This window comes from Labeo rohita, chromosome 23, assembly GCF_022985175.1.
Source record: "Labeo rohita strain BAU-BD-2019 chromosome 23, IGBB_LRoh.1.0, whole genome shotgun sequence".
Classification (NCBI taxonomy): Eukaryota; Metazoa; Chordata; class Actinopteri; order Cypriniformes; family Cyprinidae; genus Labeo; species Labeo rohita.
In genome coordinates this window covers 15,208,329-15,230,934 of record NC_066891.1, presented here as the reverse complement: position 1 = coordinate 15,230,934, position 22,606 = coordinate 15,208,329, and the positions used below count along the sequence as shown (strand labels likewise).

At 36.7% G+C, this 22,606-nt stretch overlaps 1 protein-coding gene across 5 annotated transcripts in view; it reads left to right on the top strand.

The window, feature by feature from the left end:
• Positions 1–22,606, top strand: part of si:dkey-151g10.3 (serine/threonine-protein kinase WNK3) — a 64,320-nt gene that overhangs the window by 1,267 nt on the left and 40,447 nt on the right. For all 5 annotated transcript variants that reach the window (XM_051096016.1, XM_051096018.1, XM_051096017.1 and 2 more), the window contains exon 2: positions 14,391–15,473. In XM_051096016.1, coding sequence (XP_050951973.1) covers positions 14,775–15,473 — 699 coding nt within the window. In that variant the 5' untranslated portion in view covers positions 14,391–14,774. The remainder of the gene's footprint in view (positions 1–14,390; positions 15,474–22,606) is intronic.

Here is a 22,606-nt window from a genome sequence, read left to right as displayed (position 1 = left end):
TCAAGGGGTTTAATCAACAAATTATTTGTTAAAACATGGTCATTGCGCCTAGAATAAATGTGTGAATTGTTATTTTTGTAGTAGCTTTTAAAAATATATATATATTTTAATACAAATCATGAATTTAGTCAAATATCAAAAGGGTTTAGGCTGCCTGGTGTTACTCCATTTGAACTAACCTAATTTGACCTGCCTCAAAATATGTGATATTATGTTTGTTTGTTTGTTTTTTAAATAGTTTTATGACATGACACCACAGTTACACCAACTAGGCTTTTTTGAATGTTAACGTAAAAATGGTTGTTGTTGTTTTTTCTATGTGTTTATTTATTTATTTTTAATATATTTTAAAATGTACATTACCAGTCAAAAGTTTTGGAATGGTAAGATTTTTAATGTTTGTTTTTTTTGTTTGTTTTTTTTAAAGAATTCTCTTCTGCTCACCAACCCTGCATTTATTTGATAAAAATACAGCAAAAGCAGTGATATTATAAATTATTTTTACTATTTAAAAAAGCTGCTTTCCGTTTGAATATATTTTAAAGTGTAATTTATTCCTGTGATCAAAGCAAAATTTTCAGCATCATTACTCCAGTCTTCAGTGTCACATGATCTTTCAGAAATCGTTCTGATATGCTGTTTTGCTGTTCAAGAAGCATTTTTAATATTATTATTATTATTATTAAGTTTTTGTAACATTAATAACAGCTACACATAAACTAATAATGTTTCAAAAATAAACGATAGAAACTAATACTTTTATTTGGCAAGGATGCTTTAAATTGATCAAAAGTGATGATAAAGACATTTATAATGTTACAAAAGATTGATGAAACTTTCTATTTATCAAAGAAACCTGAAAAAAATTCTACTCAGCTGTTGTCAACGTAATAAGAATAAAAGTGGCAAATCAGAATATTAGATTGATTTCTGAAGGATTGTGTGACTGGAGTAATGATGCTAAAAATTCAGCTTTGAAATCAAAGGGATAAATCAAATTTTAAAATGTATTAAAATCTAAAAGAGTTATTTTAAATAGTAAAAAAAATTGAAAATATTACTGTTTTAGCTGTATTTTGGATCAAATAAATGCAGGCTTGGTGAGCAGAAAAGACTTATTTATATATAAAAACATTAAAAGTCTTACTGTTCAAAAACTTTTGACTGGTAGTGTAATTTATTCCTGTGACAGCAAAGGTACATTTTCAGCATCATTACTCCAGTCTTCAAGTCAAGTCAAGTCAAGTCAAGTCACCTTTATTTATATACCGCCTTTAACAATACAGAATTGTGACAAGGCGGCTGTACAGTATTAAATAGGAAACAGTACATCAACAATGCCAAAGGCAACATTAAACACTCACATTATAGGTAAAGGTAGTTAATCAAAAACAATAAAATAAAATGCAATATTGTGTTAAGAGAAAGTGTCCCCAACTAAGCAAGCCAGAGGCGACAGCGGCAAGGAACCAAAACTCCATCGGTGACAAATGGAGAAAAAAACCTTGGGAGAAACCAGGCTCAGTCGGGGGGGCCAGTTCTCCTCTGGCCAAAGTTCCCGTGGTCTTGTGCAGACAGCCGTCTAGGTGATGTGGTCTTTAATGTGGATCCGTCCCTGGGGCTCATCTAGTTGATGTGGACTCCGCTGACATTCAGGGCTGTAGAGGTCGTCTCTAGGTGCTGATCCACCGTCTGGGCTGGGTTCGGACTGGATCCGGGGGACTGCAGTGACCATCTGATCTGGATACGGACTGGATCTGGTGGTTAATGTGACCTCGGAATAAGAGAGAAACAGACTAATATTAGCGTAGATGCCATTCTTCTGACGATGCACCGAGTACATCGGGTGTTATGGGAAGTGTTCCCGGTTCCGGTTGACCTAATTAGTGCAGCCTAACAATCCTTTAACGGATTTGAATTATAAGAATGTGGATTTGTTATGTGTAAGCAAGGTTAAAGAGATGGGTCTTTAATCTAGATTTAAACTGACAGAGTGTGTCTGCGTCCCGAACATTGTAGGGTAGATTGTTCCAGAGTTTGGGTGCTAAATAAGAAAAAGATCTGCCGCCCGCGGTTGATTTTGATATTCTTGGTATTATCAAATTGCCAGAGTTTTGAGAACGCAGCGGACGTGAGGGACTATAATGCGATAAGAGCTCACTCAGGTACTGGGGAGCTAAACCATTCAGGGCTTTATAAGTAATTAGCAAGATTTTAAAATCTATACGATGTTTAATAGGGAGCCAGTGCAGTGTAGACAGAACCGGGCTAATATGATCATACTTTTTGGTTCTAGTAAGAACTCTAGCTGCTGCATTTTGGACCAGCTGGAGTTTGTTTATTAAGCGAGCAGAACAACCACCCAATAAAGCATTACAATAATCTAACCGTGAGGTCATAAACGCATGAATTAATGTTTCAGCATTTGACATTGATAGCATAGGTCATAGTTTAGATATATTTTTGAGATGGAAAAATGCAGTTTTCAGTGTCGCATGATTCTTCAGAAATCATTCTAATATGCTGATTTGCTGTTTAGGAGACATTTCTTCTTTCTTTTTTCAGGATGCTTTGATGCATAGAAAAAAATGTATTTATTTATTTGAAACTTTTGTAATATTACAAATATCCAGTGTGTTAAAAAAAAAAAAATTACTGACCCCAAACTTTTGAACAGTAATCTGCCCCATAGTGTATAAAAGGATAAAACAAGAGAAGCTTACTTTAGGCATAAACCTCAAAAGCACAATAGTAAGCCACTTATCATGTATAATCCACATTCATCATGGCAAGCTTTGATTAAACCGGTCTCACCTAGATTATATCATAGACTGAGTGAAAAGTATTAGGTAGTATCTGGTCTCTTTTCTGGTTCACTGTGTACCCTACTCTCTGTGACCATAGTGACACTCACTTTCACATGCTTGACCTAGATTGGACAAAAGTGTTTGTTGTATGTTGTTCTTGCTGTTACTTAATGGGATAAGGAGGGCAAACTTTATACCTTTAACTCCAGCTGTCACTTCTGTAATCTACACCTTGAAATATTACAAGTGCTAGATTTAATTTAATAACATTTACAGTTTTGATGGTCTAAGCTGAATCCACTTCCTCAGTGCTTATTTTACCTTAAAAAGAGTGAGTTAGGTTTAGAAAGACTTTACAGCTGTTATTGTTGTCAATCATAACACAACCCCCCTTTCCTAGAAATATCTCGTCAATAGACTGGTTGAGGAATGAGTGTAGATGTGATTGGTTAAAAAGAAATTAATTGTGACAGCAAATTATCCAGCTACTTACATGAGCGCCTAAAGCAAATGCTCAGATCTGCAGTCTCAAATTATACATTTGATGAATCTGCCTTTAGGATCAGAATGAAATGACAAAGAACGAATGACCATAGTGAAACCTTTCTTGCTCTGCAAACTGACCTTTTCTTCTCAGGATGAACTGGCACTTAACTGGGTTGCAAACTGAGTCGTAAATTATGTAGATACCTTAGTAATCCAAGACAGACACCACATGTCTGAGGGCCCAATTTAAAATGACTCTTTGTTGTTGTTTATACTTCCTAACGCTTTAAGACAAAAAGGGACAGTTCAACCAAGAACTGAAAAATCTGATCATTTACTCACCCATGACCTGTCGTTCTTCTGCAAAAACACAAAAGAATGTTTTGAAGAATGTTTCAACTGCATTTGTCCATTCAATGCAGGTCAGTGGGCTTTAAAATAACAATGGCGCCCTTTGACTTTCTTTGTATAGATGAAAAAAAGAATCATCTGAACATTTATTATATTTATTATACTCAACATGAAGACATAAAAGTGAGTAAATGCATTTTTGTTTTTAGGTGAATTGTCCTTTTAATAATGTGGTTCTCAACATTTTTGACTCTAGGGCCCCCTAAATTGATATTTACCTCTGGTGCTTTTGTTGTAATAAAACCAAATAAACACAAAATATGACGACAGTTTAAAGGATTTGTTCACTCCAGAAATAAAATTCTAAAGGAATTTAAGGTTTTTGAGAAAAAACATTCCAGGATTTTTCTCCATAAAATGGTCCTCAGTGGGGATCAACGGGTTGAAGGTCCAAATTGCAGTTTCAATGCAGGTTCAATAAGTGGCTTATCTAGCTAAACAACTGGTCATTTCTTAAACCAAATAAACATTTTTTTAACCACAAATACATGTCTTGCACTAGCTGTGCGTCCACGACTTCACACATTACGTAGTCACGTTGGAACGTGTAATGTAGGCGGAAGTACCGAGCCAGTGTTTACAAAGTGAACGTGCAAAGAAAGTCAAACATCCTTTACAAAAAAAGGTAAAACAACGATGTTGGGCGATTGTGAAGATTTGATTTTGAAGTCGGAGGAGAAAATGAGATGGAGTTTTTCACTCTGCCCTACCTTTTTGAACTGAAGTACGCAGACAAAGCACTAATTGTGCATGACCTTTTCAACGTCATTACGCAATGCATGAAGTCGTGGATGCAGAGCTAGTGCAAGATGAGCATTTGTGGTTTACTTACATACTTTTTTTTTTTTTTTTTTTTTTTTTTTTTTTTTTTTTTTTGTTTTAGAAAAATTACTGTTTTGCTCAGCTGGGATCATGTAGACCCCTTTGAAGCTGCTTGAAACTGCAGTTGGGACCTTCAACCCGTTGATCTCCATTGAAGTCCACTATATGGAGAAAAATCCTGGAATGTTTTCCTCAAAAACCTTAATTTCTTTTTGACTGAAGAAAGAAAGACATGAACATCTTGGATGACATTTTTAGCATTTAGTGACGATTGTGAACGTAACTAAATATAACTAATTGTAAGACTTAATAGCATTAAACCTCAAGCCAGAACAAGGCAGCACAAAAGATCTCTAATCATTTAAAGCAGAGGTCCCCAACCACCAGGTCGCGACCCAATACCAGGCCCTGGAAGAATTTCTACCGGGTCGCAAATTTGTATAGATATGATGCTCTGTTATTTATTTTGCGTAAATGATTGTTCTAATTATTCTGTACTTTCGTTGTATGCGATTGATATGGAGTAGCAATTTGATGATTGCATGTTAAATTAGTGAGTAAAAGATTGCTCTGATCTGTCATTTAGCCTATTAGGGCTTCAGTGGATCACAGTTGATCCATGATACATACAGACGAGGTCCAGACCCCACCGTTCAGCATATGATTTGTAGATTAATTTGACAGTTTATATGTTCAAGCTAGTTCTTGCACATATTTCCGATTCCGATTTTGCTTATTGATTCTGATTCTTTTCGATTCCCAGTTTCGATTCCAATGTGAATGAAAGATGATATTAAGCATATTTATTCTGTTTCTTTTTTTTGCTAAACATTTAGTTGCAGCTGAATACCATGAACAAAAATGAACGGGCTACATAAAAACAAGATTCACTTAAGAGCTGTTTGCAAAATAGAGTTGCATGATTCTGGATAAATTATTGGTTATTGTTTTTGTTTTTTTTAATGGAAGTTGTGGTTCTCTTACAATTCTGAAGAAAAAAAAAAACATTAGACAACTAAACAAAATCACGTGTAAGCCGAATTTATAAGAGAATGATTCAGTGATTTACTTTGGTTCTTTACTTGATGAATCAGTGTTTTTGAATGAATAATCAAATTAACAGCCCCCTTTCGTCATCTGCTGGCATAACAATGTAATCAATAAATCTTTAACATTATTTAGAAAGTCAAATTAACTTTCAAAAGGACGATTTACTCTATTTTGATCTCTACCGTACATCTCAGAGTTTATGTCTGGACTATGACCTTTTATCCCAGTACATCTGTGATTATTTTAATGTTTGTAACACAGAAATAATGAACCGTGTGGTTAAAAAGACTGTGAAACTGTTTCATTCATATATATGACCATGGCTCTCTTTAGGTCAGCGCCAGTACGAACGCAGATTTGAATGTTCAAATCACACTAGTATGATCGTATGCTGCACAGAAGAAAGGTTGAGGAATCGAACAGCAGATGAATCATTGTAGTTCAGGAACAGAATCATACTGGTTTTTGAATCGTGTTTGTGATCTTTAAGAATCTGTTGACTTTAAATGCTTTGTCATATTGGTGCTGACACATCTATTGCAAGATGTTTACCTTATCACAAATATTTCAACATATAAAATCAATTCAAAAAATTCAGTCAAATCAATTTCAACATATAAAAATGAGCTTGCTATAATTTTTACAGATATTACTAATTTTGTTGATGAAGCTAAATCTACATCTGCATTCTAACTCAAGCTACTATCAAATGTGTATTTCTAAGAGACAAAAAAAATGCTATATTATTATTAATATTAGGCAACACAAACCTGTTTTTTTTATTTGAAAAATATTACTCAGTAAAACACGCAGAACTAAGAAATTATTTTTTTCTATTAAGATATTTAATTTGTTAAGGAAAAATGACTGTAAAAAGTGTCAAGAATACAAAAACGTGAGGTGTTTGTCATGTTCTGACCATAAAGAGTTTTAACTTGAAGAAACTGTGACAGAAATATATTACTTAATGTAATGATATCCCCCAGCCCTAATTCAGCATGTTGAATCTGCATTGGCCTGTTGGTGAATCAGATCACTTTGATTTTCTATTCAGCCATGCTGTTCTAATTTCAAATCGTTTTATCTGTGCATTCCAATACGAGTATTTTTATAACGATACAGCTATCTGGACTGAAGAAAGTGATCAACATGATTCATGATTTAAAAACGAATATAGACTACTGATATCATCTGATATAGGTAGACCGTTTATTTATCTCATGAAAGTGCTGAACATTTAAATGCAAGTCGGCTGTTAGTGGTGTTCAAGTGTGACTTTTTAGCCCAGGCAACAACACAGTTTGATTTTGACATGACTATTGTCTGTTGTAGGTTTGGTATGACACAGCCTCTATTCAACCCCCACTGGAAATTTTCTGAGGCCCCCTAGTGGACCCCGGCTCCCTGTCTGAGAACCACTGCTTTACAATTGAACTGAATTATGATAAACAAAAAGTGCTCTATTTACTATGCACAGTTTATTTAAAACTGAAACAATGTCTGACACTTCAGTTTAGCTTTTCTTATTTCATGTACTTCTTTGGCTGATCTCATCATACTCATATTCTGCTCCACCCCTCTTCCACTCCCAAATGCCCAAACTTCAGTTGGTTTTGTTGTGGTGGAATTTTGTCTATTGTCACTGCTGTCACTCACACTCACACCAGCACATATTTTATCACGGGAAAATCTCACCAACTCTTTTTGTGTGTGTGTGTGTGTGCTCGACCCCCTCCTCCTTTATCTTCCTCTCTTGTTCCCATTCACGCACATTTTTCCCACCCATTTCAACACAAACCCCCCTCCTTATCTGTCTCCCCCTCGACTGGCTGTCTAAAACCTTGATGTTCTCTCTCCCTACCCACAATCCTTTCCTGTCCCCCCTCCTCCATTTTATCCACACTTTTTCATCTAGATTCATCATAGCTCAACCCCCAAACCCTTCTGTCTGCCCCCTCTGTAAAACACACACACACACACAGATACACACACACTCTGTTCCCTGGCTCCCTCTTTGTCTGCCTCAGTAAATCAGCAGAGCCTGCTCAGTTCCAGGGGATTAATGTGTGTATGCCAGTGAAGAGAGCAATGAAAAAACTGGGAGAGGCAGAGAGGACCTGATTTTTGTGTAGCGCCTGTTGTGTTTGGAGTTTCAGAGCTCTGTGGGAGCGGACAACATAGCGTGTGTATGTGTGAGAGAGAGAGAGTGCTTTAACTACACAGTGCACTGATTAGCTGTACCGTTGTTGAAGAGGAGCTCGGGTATGGCATGATAAAGTGATATCAAATACTTTTAAGAAGGTCTTGTCCAGTGTGAGCTGCAGTTGATGCACTTTAAAAGCCTGTCAGACCTTTTAAACTCACCTAGAGAAAGCGTTTGCACATTTCAAAGAGGATTAAATCACAGGCACGGATATTCAAATTAGCGATACATCTGGGTGAAGTTGAGCACCGTATGTCATGATTAGTCCCACATGCTCCACTGACAGATGAGAATGTAGAATAACAGAGCTGATGTACCAAACTAAACATCCTCAGAGGTGACTGGGCTTGTCATATTCAGGTTTTCCCAAAGCATTGTATGCTAAATTACACAGGCAAGTTAAGGCTACTCTGATGCATCCCTGCCTGCCTTTGTTGTGTGTATGAAATGCTGCATAAAAGTAATGCGAAAATATGCAGATGTGACCTGCCTCAGCTCATAGTGACAGAAGCAGCTCTGGTTCTGCTTTGGGTTTGTGTGAATGAAGTTATTTATTAATAGCTTCAATTCACTTTTATTTCTTTCCATTTTCTCAGTTCTGTTTTTTAAATTTTTCTAGACTCTGGTTAAATGTATAAATAATATTCAAGTTTATCTAATGAATCAAAATTATGACACACACAATTTAGCAACAATGTATTAAAAGTTTAAAGAAAATTAAATTAAGGCTCTATAAAATGTTTTATTGTTTTCTTAAATTCAATTTTATTTTTACCAAATTCTGTGTTTTCCATTATTTTCTGGATACAATTTTAATAGTTTTATTAAACAATGGAATGCTTCTCCAATTAATTGATTTTATGTAAAAATGTCAATTTATTATTATTTTATTTTATTTTTTTTTTTTTTTCCAGAAATACTGTGTTGCGTATTTACATTTTCCTGGTAAATAAAAAGTTTAAAAAAAAAAAGTTTAATAATACGTTTATTAGTAGTAATAGTACTATATTTCTGTCACAGTTTTTCCAAAGAAATGGTAAAATGTACTCATATTATGAGGTGTTAGAGGCTGAAAACACCACGAGCATCACACGCGCTTCAATATGTGTGTAGTAAACAAAACCATGTGTCTGTGCCATTCCTTCACACAGAGACGCAGAATATGCAGGATTTGTTCCTAAATAGTATTTTTCTGGGTTATTATTCACAGACCGTAGTCCATATCACATTTTAATTTAAGTATACTGACCTACTTTTGATTTATTCACCCAAAATCTGGCAAATTCCATGACATTCTGCGTTATACAGTAAATTCCATTTTTATGACTGGATTCCGCGATCCATAGGGCCCTAGAATGAAGTGCAAAATTAATGCCGGTGTAAAATTTTGTAGTTAATGGAGCAGTGATGCACTGAAATTCTGTACTTCACACTGAAATCAAAAGTTTGAGGTCAGTAAGATATTTTTTTTTTTTTTTCCTTTATGCTGTAGTGATGCATTCAATTGACAAAAGTGACAGTAAAGGCATTTATAATGTTGCAAAATTACTTTTATTCTAAAGTTTCTACTTATCAAAGAAAATTGCAAAAGAATGTATCATGATTTCCACCAAATATTAAATAATAAAAATAGAAATATTAAAAATGGAGTAATGGCTGCTAAAAATTCATCTTTGCCTTTACAGAATAAATAACATTTTAAAATTTATAAAAATGTAAGTAGTTATTTTAAAACAGTAATAATGTGAATTAATATTGCAATTTATTGTACTTTTCAAATCAAATAATTCTGTTTTTCTTTCAAGTGGCATTACTACCATATTATTTATGCTCAACCCTTAAAATATTGGATAGTATATCTCAATATAAGCACGTTTTATCCTATAAAATCCAGTGTTGCCATTTTTGTTTAAAAGTTTTACTGACCAAAATCCACTCAGTTGGCCTAGTATTATTATTTTTTTATAAGAAAGAATTGACTTGTGTCAGTTGACTCTTCAGTTGTGGTCATTATTCAGTTTTGCTCCTGTCTGTCACACGACACAATTTGAAAGTCAAACCTTTTAATAAATACAAATGTGTACTGTCTGCACAAATGTGCTTAACCATATTAAGCTCATTTATATGAGACTGACAGCTGTATTCTGCTGATGTGGGAATGAAGCCATAGATGCAATGAAGGAATATCTGATCGTGACATGATCTGAATCCTGTGTGTCAAATGAGTTTGAGAGAGTGAGAGAGAGTGTGAGTGATGTGCCTGATGTATGTGTGTGACATTCTGTAATCACTCTGTCCGGTATGTGGATTTCACAGGAACACCTAGCCCTGAGGACACAGGCAAATAAGCTTGTTTAAAGCAGCACTTCCTCCTGGGTTGTTGATGTTGTTGCTTCATGCCCTTTTATATCTGCAGTCAGCTCTCTATTAATTTACCTTTTTTTTTTTGCAATGTAATAACCCAATACTGCAACTCCCTTTTTTGTTAATCAAGTGAGTCATCAGAAACATCACACGTGACAAATAAAACTTAAAAGCCTTTTAGTTACAACCTGACATACCATTCATGTCATCATCACTGTATGAATGAAGGGATTGTGAAGTTTAGGAGGAGTGGTTGATGTCAGCTAGTGTAACTAGTCTAATGACTTCCCTTTGTATATTCAAAGTTTGCATTTGTGTGTGCGTAAGAATCTATTCTGTCAGTTCGTGGTTTACTTTTATCTCATTTGCAGATGGTTTTTTAGATAAACCAGAGCTGCCAGATAAACTTGCATTTCAAGATACTTTCCTCAGGAAATCTTTAAGCTCAAAAGCAAAACGTAAAGAGACCTTTAACTGAAGTTTCTTGCAAAAACAGAATTGAACTAGTCTAACAGAAACTTCCTGCTATTTCACCTTTACTTTAAAGGGGGTTCTATTATGCTCTTTTTCAAAGTCTTGATTTTGTTTTGGGGGTGTACTAGAACATGCTGTCATGCTTGGTCGTTCAAAAAACGCATTATTTTTACAATACCTTTCTCCCCAGCCTGGCACAAATAGCTCAATTACTTCCGGGTTTAATGAAGGCCCGCCTTCTGAAAAAAGGAAATGTGTTATGATTGGTTAACTATCCCAGTGTGTTGCGATTGGTGAACAGCTTAGACGGTGTTTCAGTACTGCCACGCCTCTTGCAGTTAGCGCAAGCTAGATTTATAGTGAATCTTATGTTTTAAATATGGATATTTTTCTTACAAAAACGCATTGATTCGCAACAGGAGACTCTTTTTATTATGGATGGATGCACTTTATTAGACTCCGACTGCATTTGTCTGAAAGAAGGAAGTCATATACACCTAGGATGCATGGAGGGTGAGTAAATAATACGCTACAGTAGTGTTGAGTCCTATCCTCTGCCTGCGAGATCGCCAATACATGATGTTATCATGCTAATTTATTTATTTATTTTACATACTTTGTTTCATTGCCCGAAATCAGCTCCAGCATAAAGCTAAAAGCAGCCTAACATCAAAAAAACGTCATCACTGATTAGCCTAGCCTATTCTAGTGCAAATTTATGCATTTTAAAAAACATTTGCGTTATAAGTGATATAGTGTAGCTATCTACGCTGTATGATGAATAAATCTCTTACCACACACTGTACACGTCTGCAGTGTGTTACGGCTCCAATGCAGCAACCAGAGTAGATTGTGGCTTCACCAGGTGTTTCAACCCTTTGTACTGCAAACGTCTGCGGTGCATTACTGCTCTGAAGCGCCCGCTCTAGTCAATGCTTGTGCTTATACCCGCTGCGCTGCGGCTCGTTGAAGCGGCTCTCTGCGCTACATCGCTAAAGTTTGGCTAATCCCCCACCTCGTCCCTACCCACCCCCCAAACAGTTCGAATTTCCGTAGGTTATTCTAATGGACCGCGTTGTGACATCATTGCATGCGGAAAACAAACGCTGTGGTCCAAAGGAGCCGTTTGTTGTAGTTCTTGGAAAGGATTTTTTTTAAAAAACGAAATATCTTCCTTTGTGATGAACTTTGAGATTTGTAACTTTGTAGATCTTTTTTATGCCCAAAGATACACACCACACACTGACTAAAATTCAAAAAGTGAAAAAACATAATGGCACCCCTTTAAAAACAACGGGAATAAATTGTTAACCTGTCTGTGAGATTCAGAGGAGCATCTTGTTCCACCTCTGAATCAGTCATGTTATTATTAACAGCTTGTTTGTAGCAAACTAACCTGATGGATGTGGCCTGCCAGAAGACAGATGGGCTTGACAAGAGGAGAACTGAAGATAATGATGTCACTAGAGAGTAAAAGCGAGAGATTGAGTTTGGGATAGAAGGCAGAAGTAGGTTGTATGGGTCAAAGAGAGCATTGAATCTTGTGAGAGCCAGTGTCAGGTTTTGCAATGTCTGAATAGACCCAGAGAGCATGAGGAACAATGAAGATTCACTCACTGTAAACATGAGAAGCTGTAATGCTCCCCATCTGGGGGCAATACTGCTGGCTACAATTAATAATCGCATATGATCCCTTAGCAATGATCTGTGGTGGTCACTCATGTTCATTCTGTATCCGCTCTGCCTCTAAATTATTTAACCCTAAAGGGCCTTTATGCCATCATTCATTATTAATCAATCACAATCCACTGTGTTCCTTTTGTTTTTTTTAATGGCTAATATTTATTGGCACTTTATGGATTTGTTATGCACCAGGTACCCGTCATGCTCCTGGACGGTTTAATTAATCACTGGATTAGTCAGTTACTTTCCCCTGTGTTTGAGGGCTCTTGTTTAGAATATAGATGGGCTACTAATCACCTTAATGGATTTATTCATTCTCACAAGTTATTCTAAGTGCCCTTGGCAACATGCACACTTGAATAGTTTTTAGTGACAGTTTGTGAACAGGCAGAGGCACTTTTTTTGGTGAAATGCAGGCCCAGTGCTATAAACTTGAAATGGTAGCTTAAAGTGCTACCGTCTTTTAATGATGCATGTCTATGTTCTTAAATGTACCAAAAATGAAATTGAAATTTTTTTCTATATTTGAGTATGTACAAATTAAGAAATAAGCTTGTTAAGTTGCATTTCCACCACAATTTTTAATCAAGGTCAAATCAAGAAGTGGTTTTGAGTCATCCTTCATATGAAAAACATAATACAAGTTCAAATGTTTGTGAGCAGTAATTTACTTTTTTTTTTTTTAATTAATACTTCCATTTAGCAAGTAAACATTACATTAATCAAAAGTGACAGTAAAGATATTTATAGTGTTACAAAAGATTTCTATTTAAAATAATTGTGGTTCTTTTGAACTTAATAAATATAGCAAAAAATAGCAGCACAATTGTTTTTAGCACTGATAATAAGAATGTTTCTTGAACGCCAAATTTTGCATATTTCAATGCTTTCTAAAAGCTCATATGACACCAAAGAATGGAGTAATGGCTACTAAAAATGTACCTTTGCCAGTTTAAAATATATTTAACAGAAAACATTTATTTACAAACTGTAATAATAGACCAATTTGGAGTAGATGTCACAGTTACGTCTAGGGCTGCAATGATTCCTTGATTTTTATTTCAGTATTCGATTTTTAAAAAATCCTAGATTGCAATTTTGCCTGTGTCGAGTAATCTGCAAAATACCGGAAGTGGCACATTCCACATCTTAAACCCATTTAAAAATCATAATAAAGCATAATGCATAATTCTCGAATTCACAAAAGCTATGATTCAATTAAATAAACATATGTGATGCAGGTTTAATGTTTGCGCTTTAATTATTATAGGTTAAAAATCACAGTAAATTCTGCGTTTCAAAATCCATCTCTGCATATTGCTGTGAGTTTGGCTTTATTATAACGTTCATCTGGAAACACAACATGCGCTGTTTTATCAGATTTGTAAGGTAGATCATTTATAAACCTACGCAAACACAGGAGAATAAATTATTATCTTTCTCAATATGCTAACTGTTCACTGCAATTTCAGAATAAAAGTGTAAACCCTTTTACAGTTTACACGTTTTGATGTCCACATATTCAAGAAATTACATTGGCTGTAGCTTTCCTATCGTAAAGAAATGGCCAAATATTAAAGATTAAGTGGACATTTATATTAAATGTTGTTGAGTCAATATTAAACAAGAATTAGATTGCACAGTAAAGTGTAAAAACAATCGTCAGGCCGTTGACACCCTCTGCAGTCATTTGGTATAATGTGTAATGTACATTAGCTCTATTGTTTACAATACATTATGTAGTTTAACAGTTTTGTTCAGTAAAACCATATGATTTCTTGCTTTTGATATTTTATTTAAACTAATCATTGTTGCCTCGTTCCTATTATACATATATTTTAAGTCATTATTGCTTACTTTGGTAAGAAAAAAGCCAAAAGTGTGGAATATAAACTCATGATTCTGAGCCAAGGGAAAAAGAGAGAATGACAAGTTGATTCTTCTTATCAGAATTGTGAGGTTTCAAAAACTGTATAATAAAAAATTTAAAATTTTCTGTGACTGTTTGATGTTTGTTAAATGAAGACTGTTAAAATGCTCTTACTTGCAACAAATTCTCAATAACAGTACCCTGTGTTTTTCTTCTGTAGGATACACCTGAAAATCCCCCCCCTCGCTGAAGGCCATTCACCTGTGAATCAGTCATTTCTGAGCCAGCCACAATAAACTCTATGTAGGATAGGAAATGGAGATAAGGAAAGCACACAGCAAAAACTGAATTAACCTGCCCAGATATACTAACCAAACAAGCACCCTGTGATACTCCTGTGAACTCGAGAGAACGCAGAAGATAAAAGCCGCAGAAAAAAAGAGAGTAATTCTTGTCGCTGACAGCTGGCAACACTGGAAGGACGGCTGAGGAACTTTATAAGAGGGTAAGAGGGTGATCACAGAGTGAGAGAGACGGGGACTGACAGAGAGCCAGAGTGCAGGAGGGGGCGGCGGCGGCGGAGGAGTGGGAAAGGTCAATCGCCATGGCGACGGACCCGGGAGAGCCCACTGCCACGGAGGAGTCCTCTGGAGAGAAACCTGATGGAGAGAGGGAGGAGGAGAGTGACCAGGGGAACAGGGCCGCCCGTGAGAGAGAGAGGATGCACAGCACTGCGTCTGACTTCCCCTCCTCCCAGACCCAGGAAGGGAGAGCTTGGGGAGCAGGAGGAGGAGGTGGCGGAGTGGAGGACGGTAAAGAAACAGAGGTGCTGGCCAGACCTCTGACCTTCTTCATGCCCTCCTCCCCAGCAGCCCACGAACCCTGTCGGAAACGGGAGAACAAGCGTTTTTTCCGGAAGAGCGTGGAGATATGCGAGGAGGACGATGAGGTGGAAGACACCACCGGCGCCCCTCACAGCGCCCCTCACCTCGAGTTTTGTGCCTCCGACTCTGTTTTCACCAGCGGAGCCCAGCAGTTACCCACTAGTGCCTCGGCTGCCTTGGGTGAGGATGGCACTCACGGCACGCAGGATCCTGATAAGTCCGGCCTTACGGAAGCCGCTCTGAAGGGGAAGGAGAGAGATAAAGAACAGGAAGAGGAGGCCGAGATGAAGGCCGTCGCCACTTCACCCGGTGGCCGCTTTTTAAAATTTGACATCGAGCTTGGAAGAGGAGCATTCAAAACTGTTTACAAAGGCCTGGACACGGAAACCTGGGTAGAAGTTGCCTGGTGTGAACTGCAGGTGAGACTTGTTTACCCACAATTGAGTTACGGTTACTGTATTAATGCAGCTAATGCACCAAAGGTTTTGACATTTCATTGTTAGCGAAGATTAGTATTGGTCGCCTTTCCTGGACAGGAATTTGAGTTGTATCATGTTTTTCAGTCTAAGTGCTTTAGCTCTGCTGGTTTGAATTAGGATGCTGTTACTCAGGAGTTTGTTGGTGAAATCTTAGCCTCTTGTGTTTCTCTTCAGGCTGTTACAGTTGAGTGCAGTGAGAACAGTAGAAAAAAGAGTTTCAAAGTCAGAGCTCAATAGCTTTATAGATTACACAGAGACTATCCGTGGGAGAGAAGGGTCAAGCCTACTCACGGCGCAATGAACTGGACAAACAACAAGGCTCAAAGAGGCTCTCTTGTTGTGAAATGGAGTCTTTTTGCCTTTGCCACTATGCTGAACCTATTGTTGCCCACAGCAGATTGTATTTTCCAGGAAAAGTCGTCACTGAATAATTGGTTTTGCGACAGGGACCCGACTGTTTCGTAATGATGTTGTAAACAGAGGGATGTGCATATATAGATGTCGGTGGTGGGGCTGCATTGACCACGTATCACAACAGACTATATAACATACAATAGCTTAGCCAGCATGCCATCAGAAATATTTCAGTGCCACGTGTCCTTTTAAATCCTCTCATGAAGCAAAGCCTTTCAGCTCATGCAAAACAGCCAGCTGAGAGGAAAGCCTGTTGCATTTCAGCACTGAAATGGTGATCGGTACAATAATTAACCAATAAGGTCCATTTAAGGAGGTTAATACCAGCTACATAAGAGGCTTAGCGAATCAGATTATTGATTTAAAGGTTGAAGTGGCATGTAAATCACAAGTCTGATCAAGGGAGATTATTCAGAGACTAATTATGTACATGTTTCCGTCTTATTCTAATTTTTCAGTGGATGTAGGCTATTGTTACTAATTCATCTCAGTCTGCCAAATAAAGTACTTTTCTAAAGATTTTTATTACAAAAGAGACATTTTAGTCTTGAATGTGTTTATTAATCCAGGGGTTTTTAATTTGTTTTTCTTTCCACTGTTAGTGGATCATACAAAATGCATGTTATTTTTTATTTAGTACTGACCTAAGTAAGATATTTCACATAAAAGATATTTACATATAATCCAAAAGAGAAAATAACAGTTGAATTCATAAAAATGACCTGGTAAAAAGTTTACATACAGTTGATTCTTAATACTGTGTTACAACCTGAATGATCCACAGCTCTGTTTTTTTTTTTTTTTTTTTTCAGTGATAGTTGTTCATGAGTCCCTTGTTTGTCTTGAACAGTAAAACAGTTTCTTTGTTTTTCATCATTTTATCATTTTTGTGTATTTGAAACCTTTCCAACAATGACTGTGATTTTGAGATGCATCTTTTCACACTGAGGACAACTGAGAGTCATATGCAACTATTACAAAAGGTTTAATTGCTCATTGATGCTCAAGAAGGAAAAACAATGCATTAGGAGCCAGGGGTGTAAACCAGAGGTCACCAGACCCGGTCCTGGAGGGCTGGTGTCCCTGCGGAGTTTACCTCCAACCCTAATCAAACACAACTGAACCAGCTAATCAAGGTCTTACTGGGTATACATGAAACTTCCAGGCAGGTGTGTTGAGGAAAGTTGGAAATAAATTCTGCAGGACACCGGCCCTCCAGGAACAAGTTTGGTGACCCCTGGTGTAAACTTTTAAATGAAATGAGAATGTGTACATTTTGTACATTTTTCTTGTTTTTCTTAAATATATTTTTGAATTTAGTAATGCTCTTCTAAAGCTAGAGAAGATACTTGCAGAGAGAAGACAAAATAAGTTACCCTGATCTTCAAATTCAAAAAGTTTGATATGCATTAATGCATTGTGTTTCCTTCTGAAGCATCAGTGAGTGTTTGAACCTTCTGTAATAGTTGCATGCGAGTCCCTCGGTTGTCCTCAGTGTAAAAAGATGGATCTCAAAATCATACAGTCATTATTGGAAAGTGTTCAAATACACAAAAATGCTAAAAAAAAAAAAAAATAAGAAAAATAAAAATCTGTGGGACCTGAAGGAATTTTCTGAAGAACAACAGGCAGTTTAACTGTTCAGGACAAGTGCCTCATGAACAACTATCACTAAACAAGCAAACAAAAATAACACAGCTGTGGATCATTCAGGTAACAACAAAGTATTAAGAATCAAGTGTATGTAAACTTTTGAACGGGGTGATTATCTTAGTCGGGTCAGTACTAAATAAAAAATACCATGCATTTTGTATGATCCTTCTTATTTATTGTTTTAATAATTTTTGACTTGTTTTCTGAAATTTTTGCTCTAGTGGCCTATTGGGGGTCACCAAGCCCCATTTTGAAAACCCCTGCATTGATCATTTTACACAGCTAAATTTGCCAAAGTTCAGACCAACCATACAATTTATAATCTTTATAAAAAAAGCACTATTAAATTCAGCTATCCAGCAAAACAATGTAGTTGTTGTTGTTTTCTGGCCAGTCTTGTTATTGGCCTTGTCATTGTCTTTTTGTTCATCATCGATAGACTGTGTTCCTCCTTCATAATGGCAAATTTGTTGCCAGTAGCAGGCTGGAGGCAGGACAAAAACAGAATAACAACACGCCAGTGTACTTTTGTGGTGATTCTGCTAATATGTGTACAAACAGTGGGCTAATAGGGGTGAATTAGATTTAATTCTGCTGTTGATTTAAAAAAGGAAGAAAAAGATGTTATTAACACTCACAAACAACAGAAAAACAAGCAAAAGATACTTCATGGGAATACAGATCTGTGATACTCTGACAGTAAAGAGGAACAATGACAAATGGCTAAACAGTGACTGAATGAGCAATCTGATATTTCTTCTCAGTTCTCTCTCTTTATCATGTGTGGTTTGTTTGGTTGCTTTGTGTTGAAAGGTTGGGAGTCATGTGTTTGGCTTGGAGCTAATCCCACACACACTCAGGGGGCCAATTCACTAAACAGTTGCACCACTTTAGTTTGCAATATTTCAGAGTGTGTTTGCTTATCTGCTACGCGAAAAACAATGCGGACAGCGCATGCAAATAAACACAGTACATTATTTTGAACCACCCAACCTTCCTCAACCTTCTCTTTATGCCAGCAGGTGGGCCATCCTGGTACTTGTAATGAAGTAAACATTAAAAAACTGTAGTCTGCACACATACAGTGATTGTATTCGCTTTAATCCTTGAGCTGTGGTGTAATCTCTTGACTGAGATTGAGCAGATGAATCTATAGTTTAGGAGGCATTCTCCCAAGCCTCCTTGACCCTAACAGTCCATGCTGCTGCTTAGAGAGTAATGTGATACAGAACTAAACTATCCATCTCTTAAAGTCCTGATGTGAGCTCTTTGACACGATGTGGTTATTGGCGTTTCCTAAAAACTAGGACAAGAACCAGTCCGGAACATAATGAGACACTGTGGTTTGTTAAGAAACTGTATGTGGTTTGTTAGGAAACTGTATGTGAGATAATGGTACTTTGCAATAATTTTGTCATTAACTTCCAGTCACTTATTGCCTTTCAGGGGAATTTGAAGATAAATGTCATGTTTTTCCAGTAGTGCATTATGTGAAAGATTTCACATTTGTTTCTCTTTGAGTCCATTGTGTAGTTAATTTCTTATGTACATTGTTACAACGCAAAGTGCTTGGTGTTCACTTTAGGTCCTCAATAACATAATTCCAAACATTTTTGATTACTGCAGGTTATAGTGAGGAACTAATATGTCCATCTTGTGTTTTATGCTGATTTAAATTTGTCCAAGGTAGAATTATCTAGCTACCAGAAGTGTGTTTGATTTATTTTATTTTATATTTTATTTTATTTATTTTTTCAGCTTTTCATAGCTATAATTGTGAATTTAAAACCTAGTTTTTGTTTTGTTTAAATGGAGAAATTTAGTTGATTTACATTATCAACCAAATATAATTGGTTGAGCAAATTATGTGGGCTCGTTACTCAGTGTTAAACTGAGCCTTTACTTGGTGTTCGTTTTTCGAATCTTTTTCTCTGTGCAGTGATGGAAAAACATTCGACAGTCATAAATACATATGTTAACACACAGGGAAAATGTGACGGAAAAATTTACCGGCCGCTTATAACGTTGTTTATTACTTATCAGAGCTGTTGAAACCAGAGATTCACACTAATAAAATAAATAAAATACAACCAAGTATAGCCTTCTGCCACATAAAACTAGTGAGTGTGATTTAATCTTAAAGGGATAGTTCACCCAAGAATGAAAATTCCAGCATTTATTACTCGTTTCATACCCATAAGACCTTCGTTCATCTTTGGAACACAAATTAGGATATTTTTGATGAAGACCACAATGTGCTGTTTTACCGATGTCCTTACTATGTTTTTGGGCTTGGGAACATTTCAGTTACTTTGCTGTCTATGTAGGGTCAGAAAGCTCTCAGATTTCATCAAAAATATCTTAACTTGTGTTCCGAAGATGAACGAAGGCCTTGCTGGTTTGTAACAACATGAGGGTGAGTAATTAATGACAGAATTTCTGTTTTTGAGTGTACTATCCCTTTGATGCACATAAAATTTTCATATATATTTTTGTATGTGGCGTGTATGTGTGAATGTGGCCGAAAAACAAAAGTTGTGTTCAAATTCTGAATAGATAACCGTGTTTCCCACAGACTTCCACTCTATGTGTGGCGGGGCTGTAAAACGGTTGCAGTCTGAATGAAACTGTATTCTTTGCCACAAATGTTGCTTAATTAGGCATTACAGGCATGATGAAATGGAAATGAAATCTAACATTTACTGAAGACAGTTGGTTTTCAGATATTCACTAATGTAAAAACACTAGCGCCACGTTTTGATTTTGAAACGTGCTGTGCTCATGTTTATTCAACAAAGTCAAAGCCTTTTGAAAAATCTATTTGTGGCGTCAGTTGTGATATTGTGGCAGCCCGCCACGAATAAATCAATGTATGGGAAACACTGGATTATATGTAGCCTAGAAAGCACGCAAGGAGCATTCCCTTTGTAATCACTAAAAATATTATAGAGAATATCTCAAGTTTTTGCCATGGGTGCTCAGCCATTCCTGTGGGTCACCTGTGAAGATCCTAGGCACCTATGCTTTTAAGTGAAATGATCAGAATTATTTGTATGACAATTAAATAAGCCAAAATTGCATAATGGTGACAGACGTATTGTCAAATAAGTTCAGATAAGAACTCTATAATGAGTGCACAATACAATCGAAAGTGCTGAAGGAGTGTGTAAGAGTGACCGGGTGATAGATGAGCCAAATAGAGGATTAACATGGCATCAGTCCCAGAGAGAAGCTGAGTGGTTAATACTAACCGCACACACCCTTATATATGCAGTGAGGCCTGAACAAGCTGATCTAATGCACTTACATGGGTCATAAGAAGGCTCAGTTATGCCTTCGGACTTTCACGTGAGTAGTTTCACTCATTTTTTGTAATACTTCAAGTATAATTACAGATGACTGTAAAAGTAAAATCGAGCATGAACAAGACTGCTGTTGTTCTGAATATCAGCGACCTCGTGGCTCAGGTAGCCTTGCAGATATTTAGTACAACAGCAGGATTTCCTCTCATTGCACAGAGCTTTCTGTTATCGCTCTGGGTTTTCCATTTCTCACTCCCTGCTGAGAGAAACCCTGCTCTGAGCAATCCTGGAGCGAAAAAAAAAAAAAAAAAAAAAAAATGCATCTCTGTCTTTCATAAAACTAGTTCCTTGCCACAGGCAAAATCACACAAATCCGCTTTAATTACAGTTAACTTAAGCACAAAACTGATGATTTGCAGTTATCTCTTCTGTAATGAGCATAATAGCTTCCTGGGTATTCATTTATATTATGAAATCTCATGAAACGATCCCTAATAGCCTGATAAATGATTGGAATTGTATATTTATCTATAATTCATAATTCCACACCTAATTGAATCATACAAAATTGCTCTGTTGGAACTGGTTTCGACATTTTTATTAGTTGTTTCAACTCAAGAATGGCATCAAAACATCCTGTTGTTTCCCACTCATGATTATAGTGCGTGACAGTTAGAAGAACTATAAAAACAACGCCGTGGAGCTCTGACTGAGACACTCGTAAGTGATTATAAGAACATGAGACAAGTGAGGTGTGAAGAGTCCCTCTCACAGTAGGCTCGCATATCCGGTAACAACAGCCTGCACTTTTCGCTTCGAAATGCTCTTCTCCCAGGGCATTTATGAAATTCTGTGAGTTATGTAAATGTAAGGTAGAAATTGTTTGTAAATGTTTGATTTTATTAATGAGGTGCTTAAATGGATGTCCTTAAATGTTGCATGGGAGTTCATTGTGTAAGTTTTGAGGCGAGCATGGGTTTGGCCTTATTTTGAATAACCTGATTATGTCAGCTGAGGTGAGGTCTGGATTGCTTTCAGTTTTATTTCTGATTTTGAGATTCCTCCTTGTTTCTACTTCATTTACTGTGATAGAAGAACACCTCTCCATGCATGTTACATAATAAAGGACAGGCCTCGGTTATTTCAGAACAGTGCTACTCTGCACGACCTCACTGAGTCCAGACAGATTTGTACTGGGTGCCAGTAAGAGCAGTAGTGATGGTTAGAAGGCATGTTGTTCTGTCATTTCGGTGATGATTTTGTTCTCTATATGGCCTCGATCCAGATAAAAGCAGACAAGTGCATAACCCTGTAATGAGAATTTGGCTATTTTTGCAACTACATAAGCTGAGCAGAGTTAGCTAGACAGATATTCTTCTACAGCCTTTAGGTTGTTTGTTCAAGATGTTTCTGTCTGGACAGCATGTCCTTTAATGACACCTTACCTTTAAAAGCCTTAGAAGATAAAAACTAGAAGTTGTTATATTGTCAGTGCAAGAACAACTGTGGATTTGTGGTGTTTACTGCATTATCAGTTCTATGTGCAACTTATCTGATACTTGTTCATTACAATAGCTCATTAAGGTCTCATTTGTTTCACTGAAAAGCCTTATTAAAACCTCATCCGACACACTCACATACACATTTGTTTGAGTATCATGGTGGGAGAGCACGATATATTGGTATCTTAGTATCTGCCAAAAG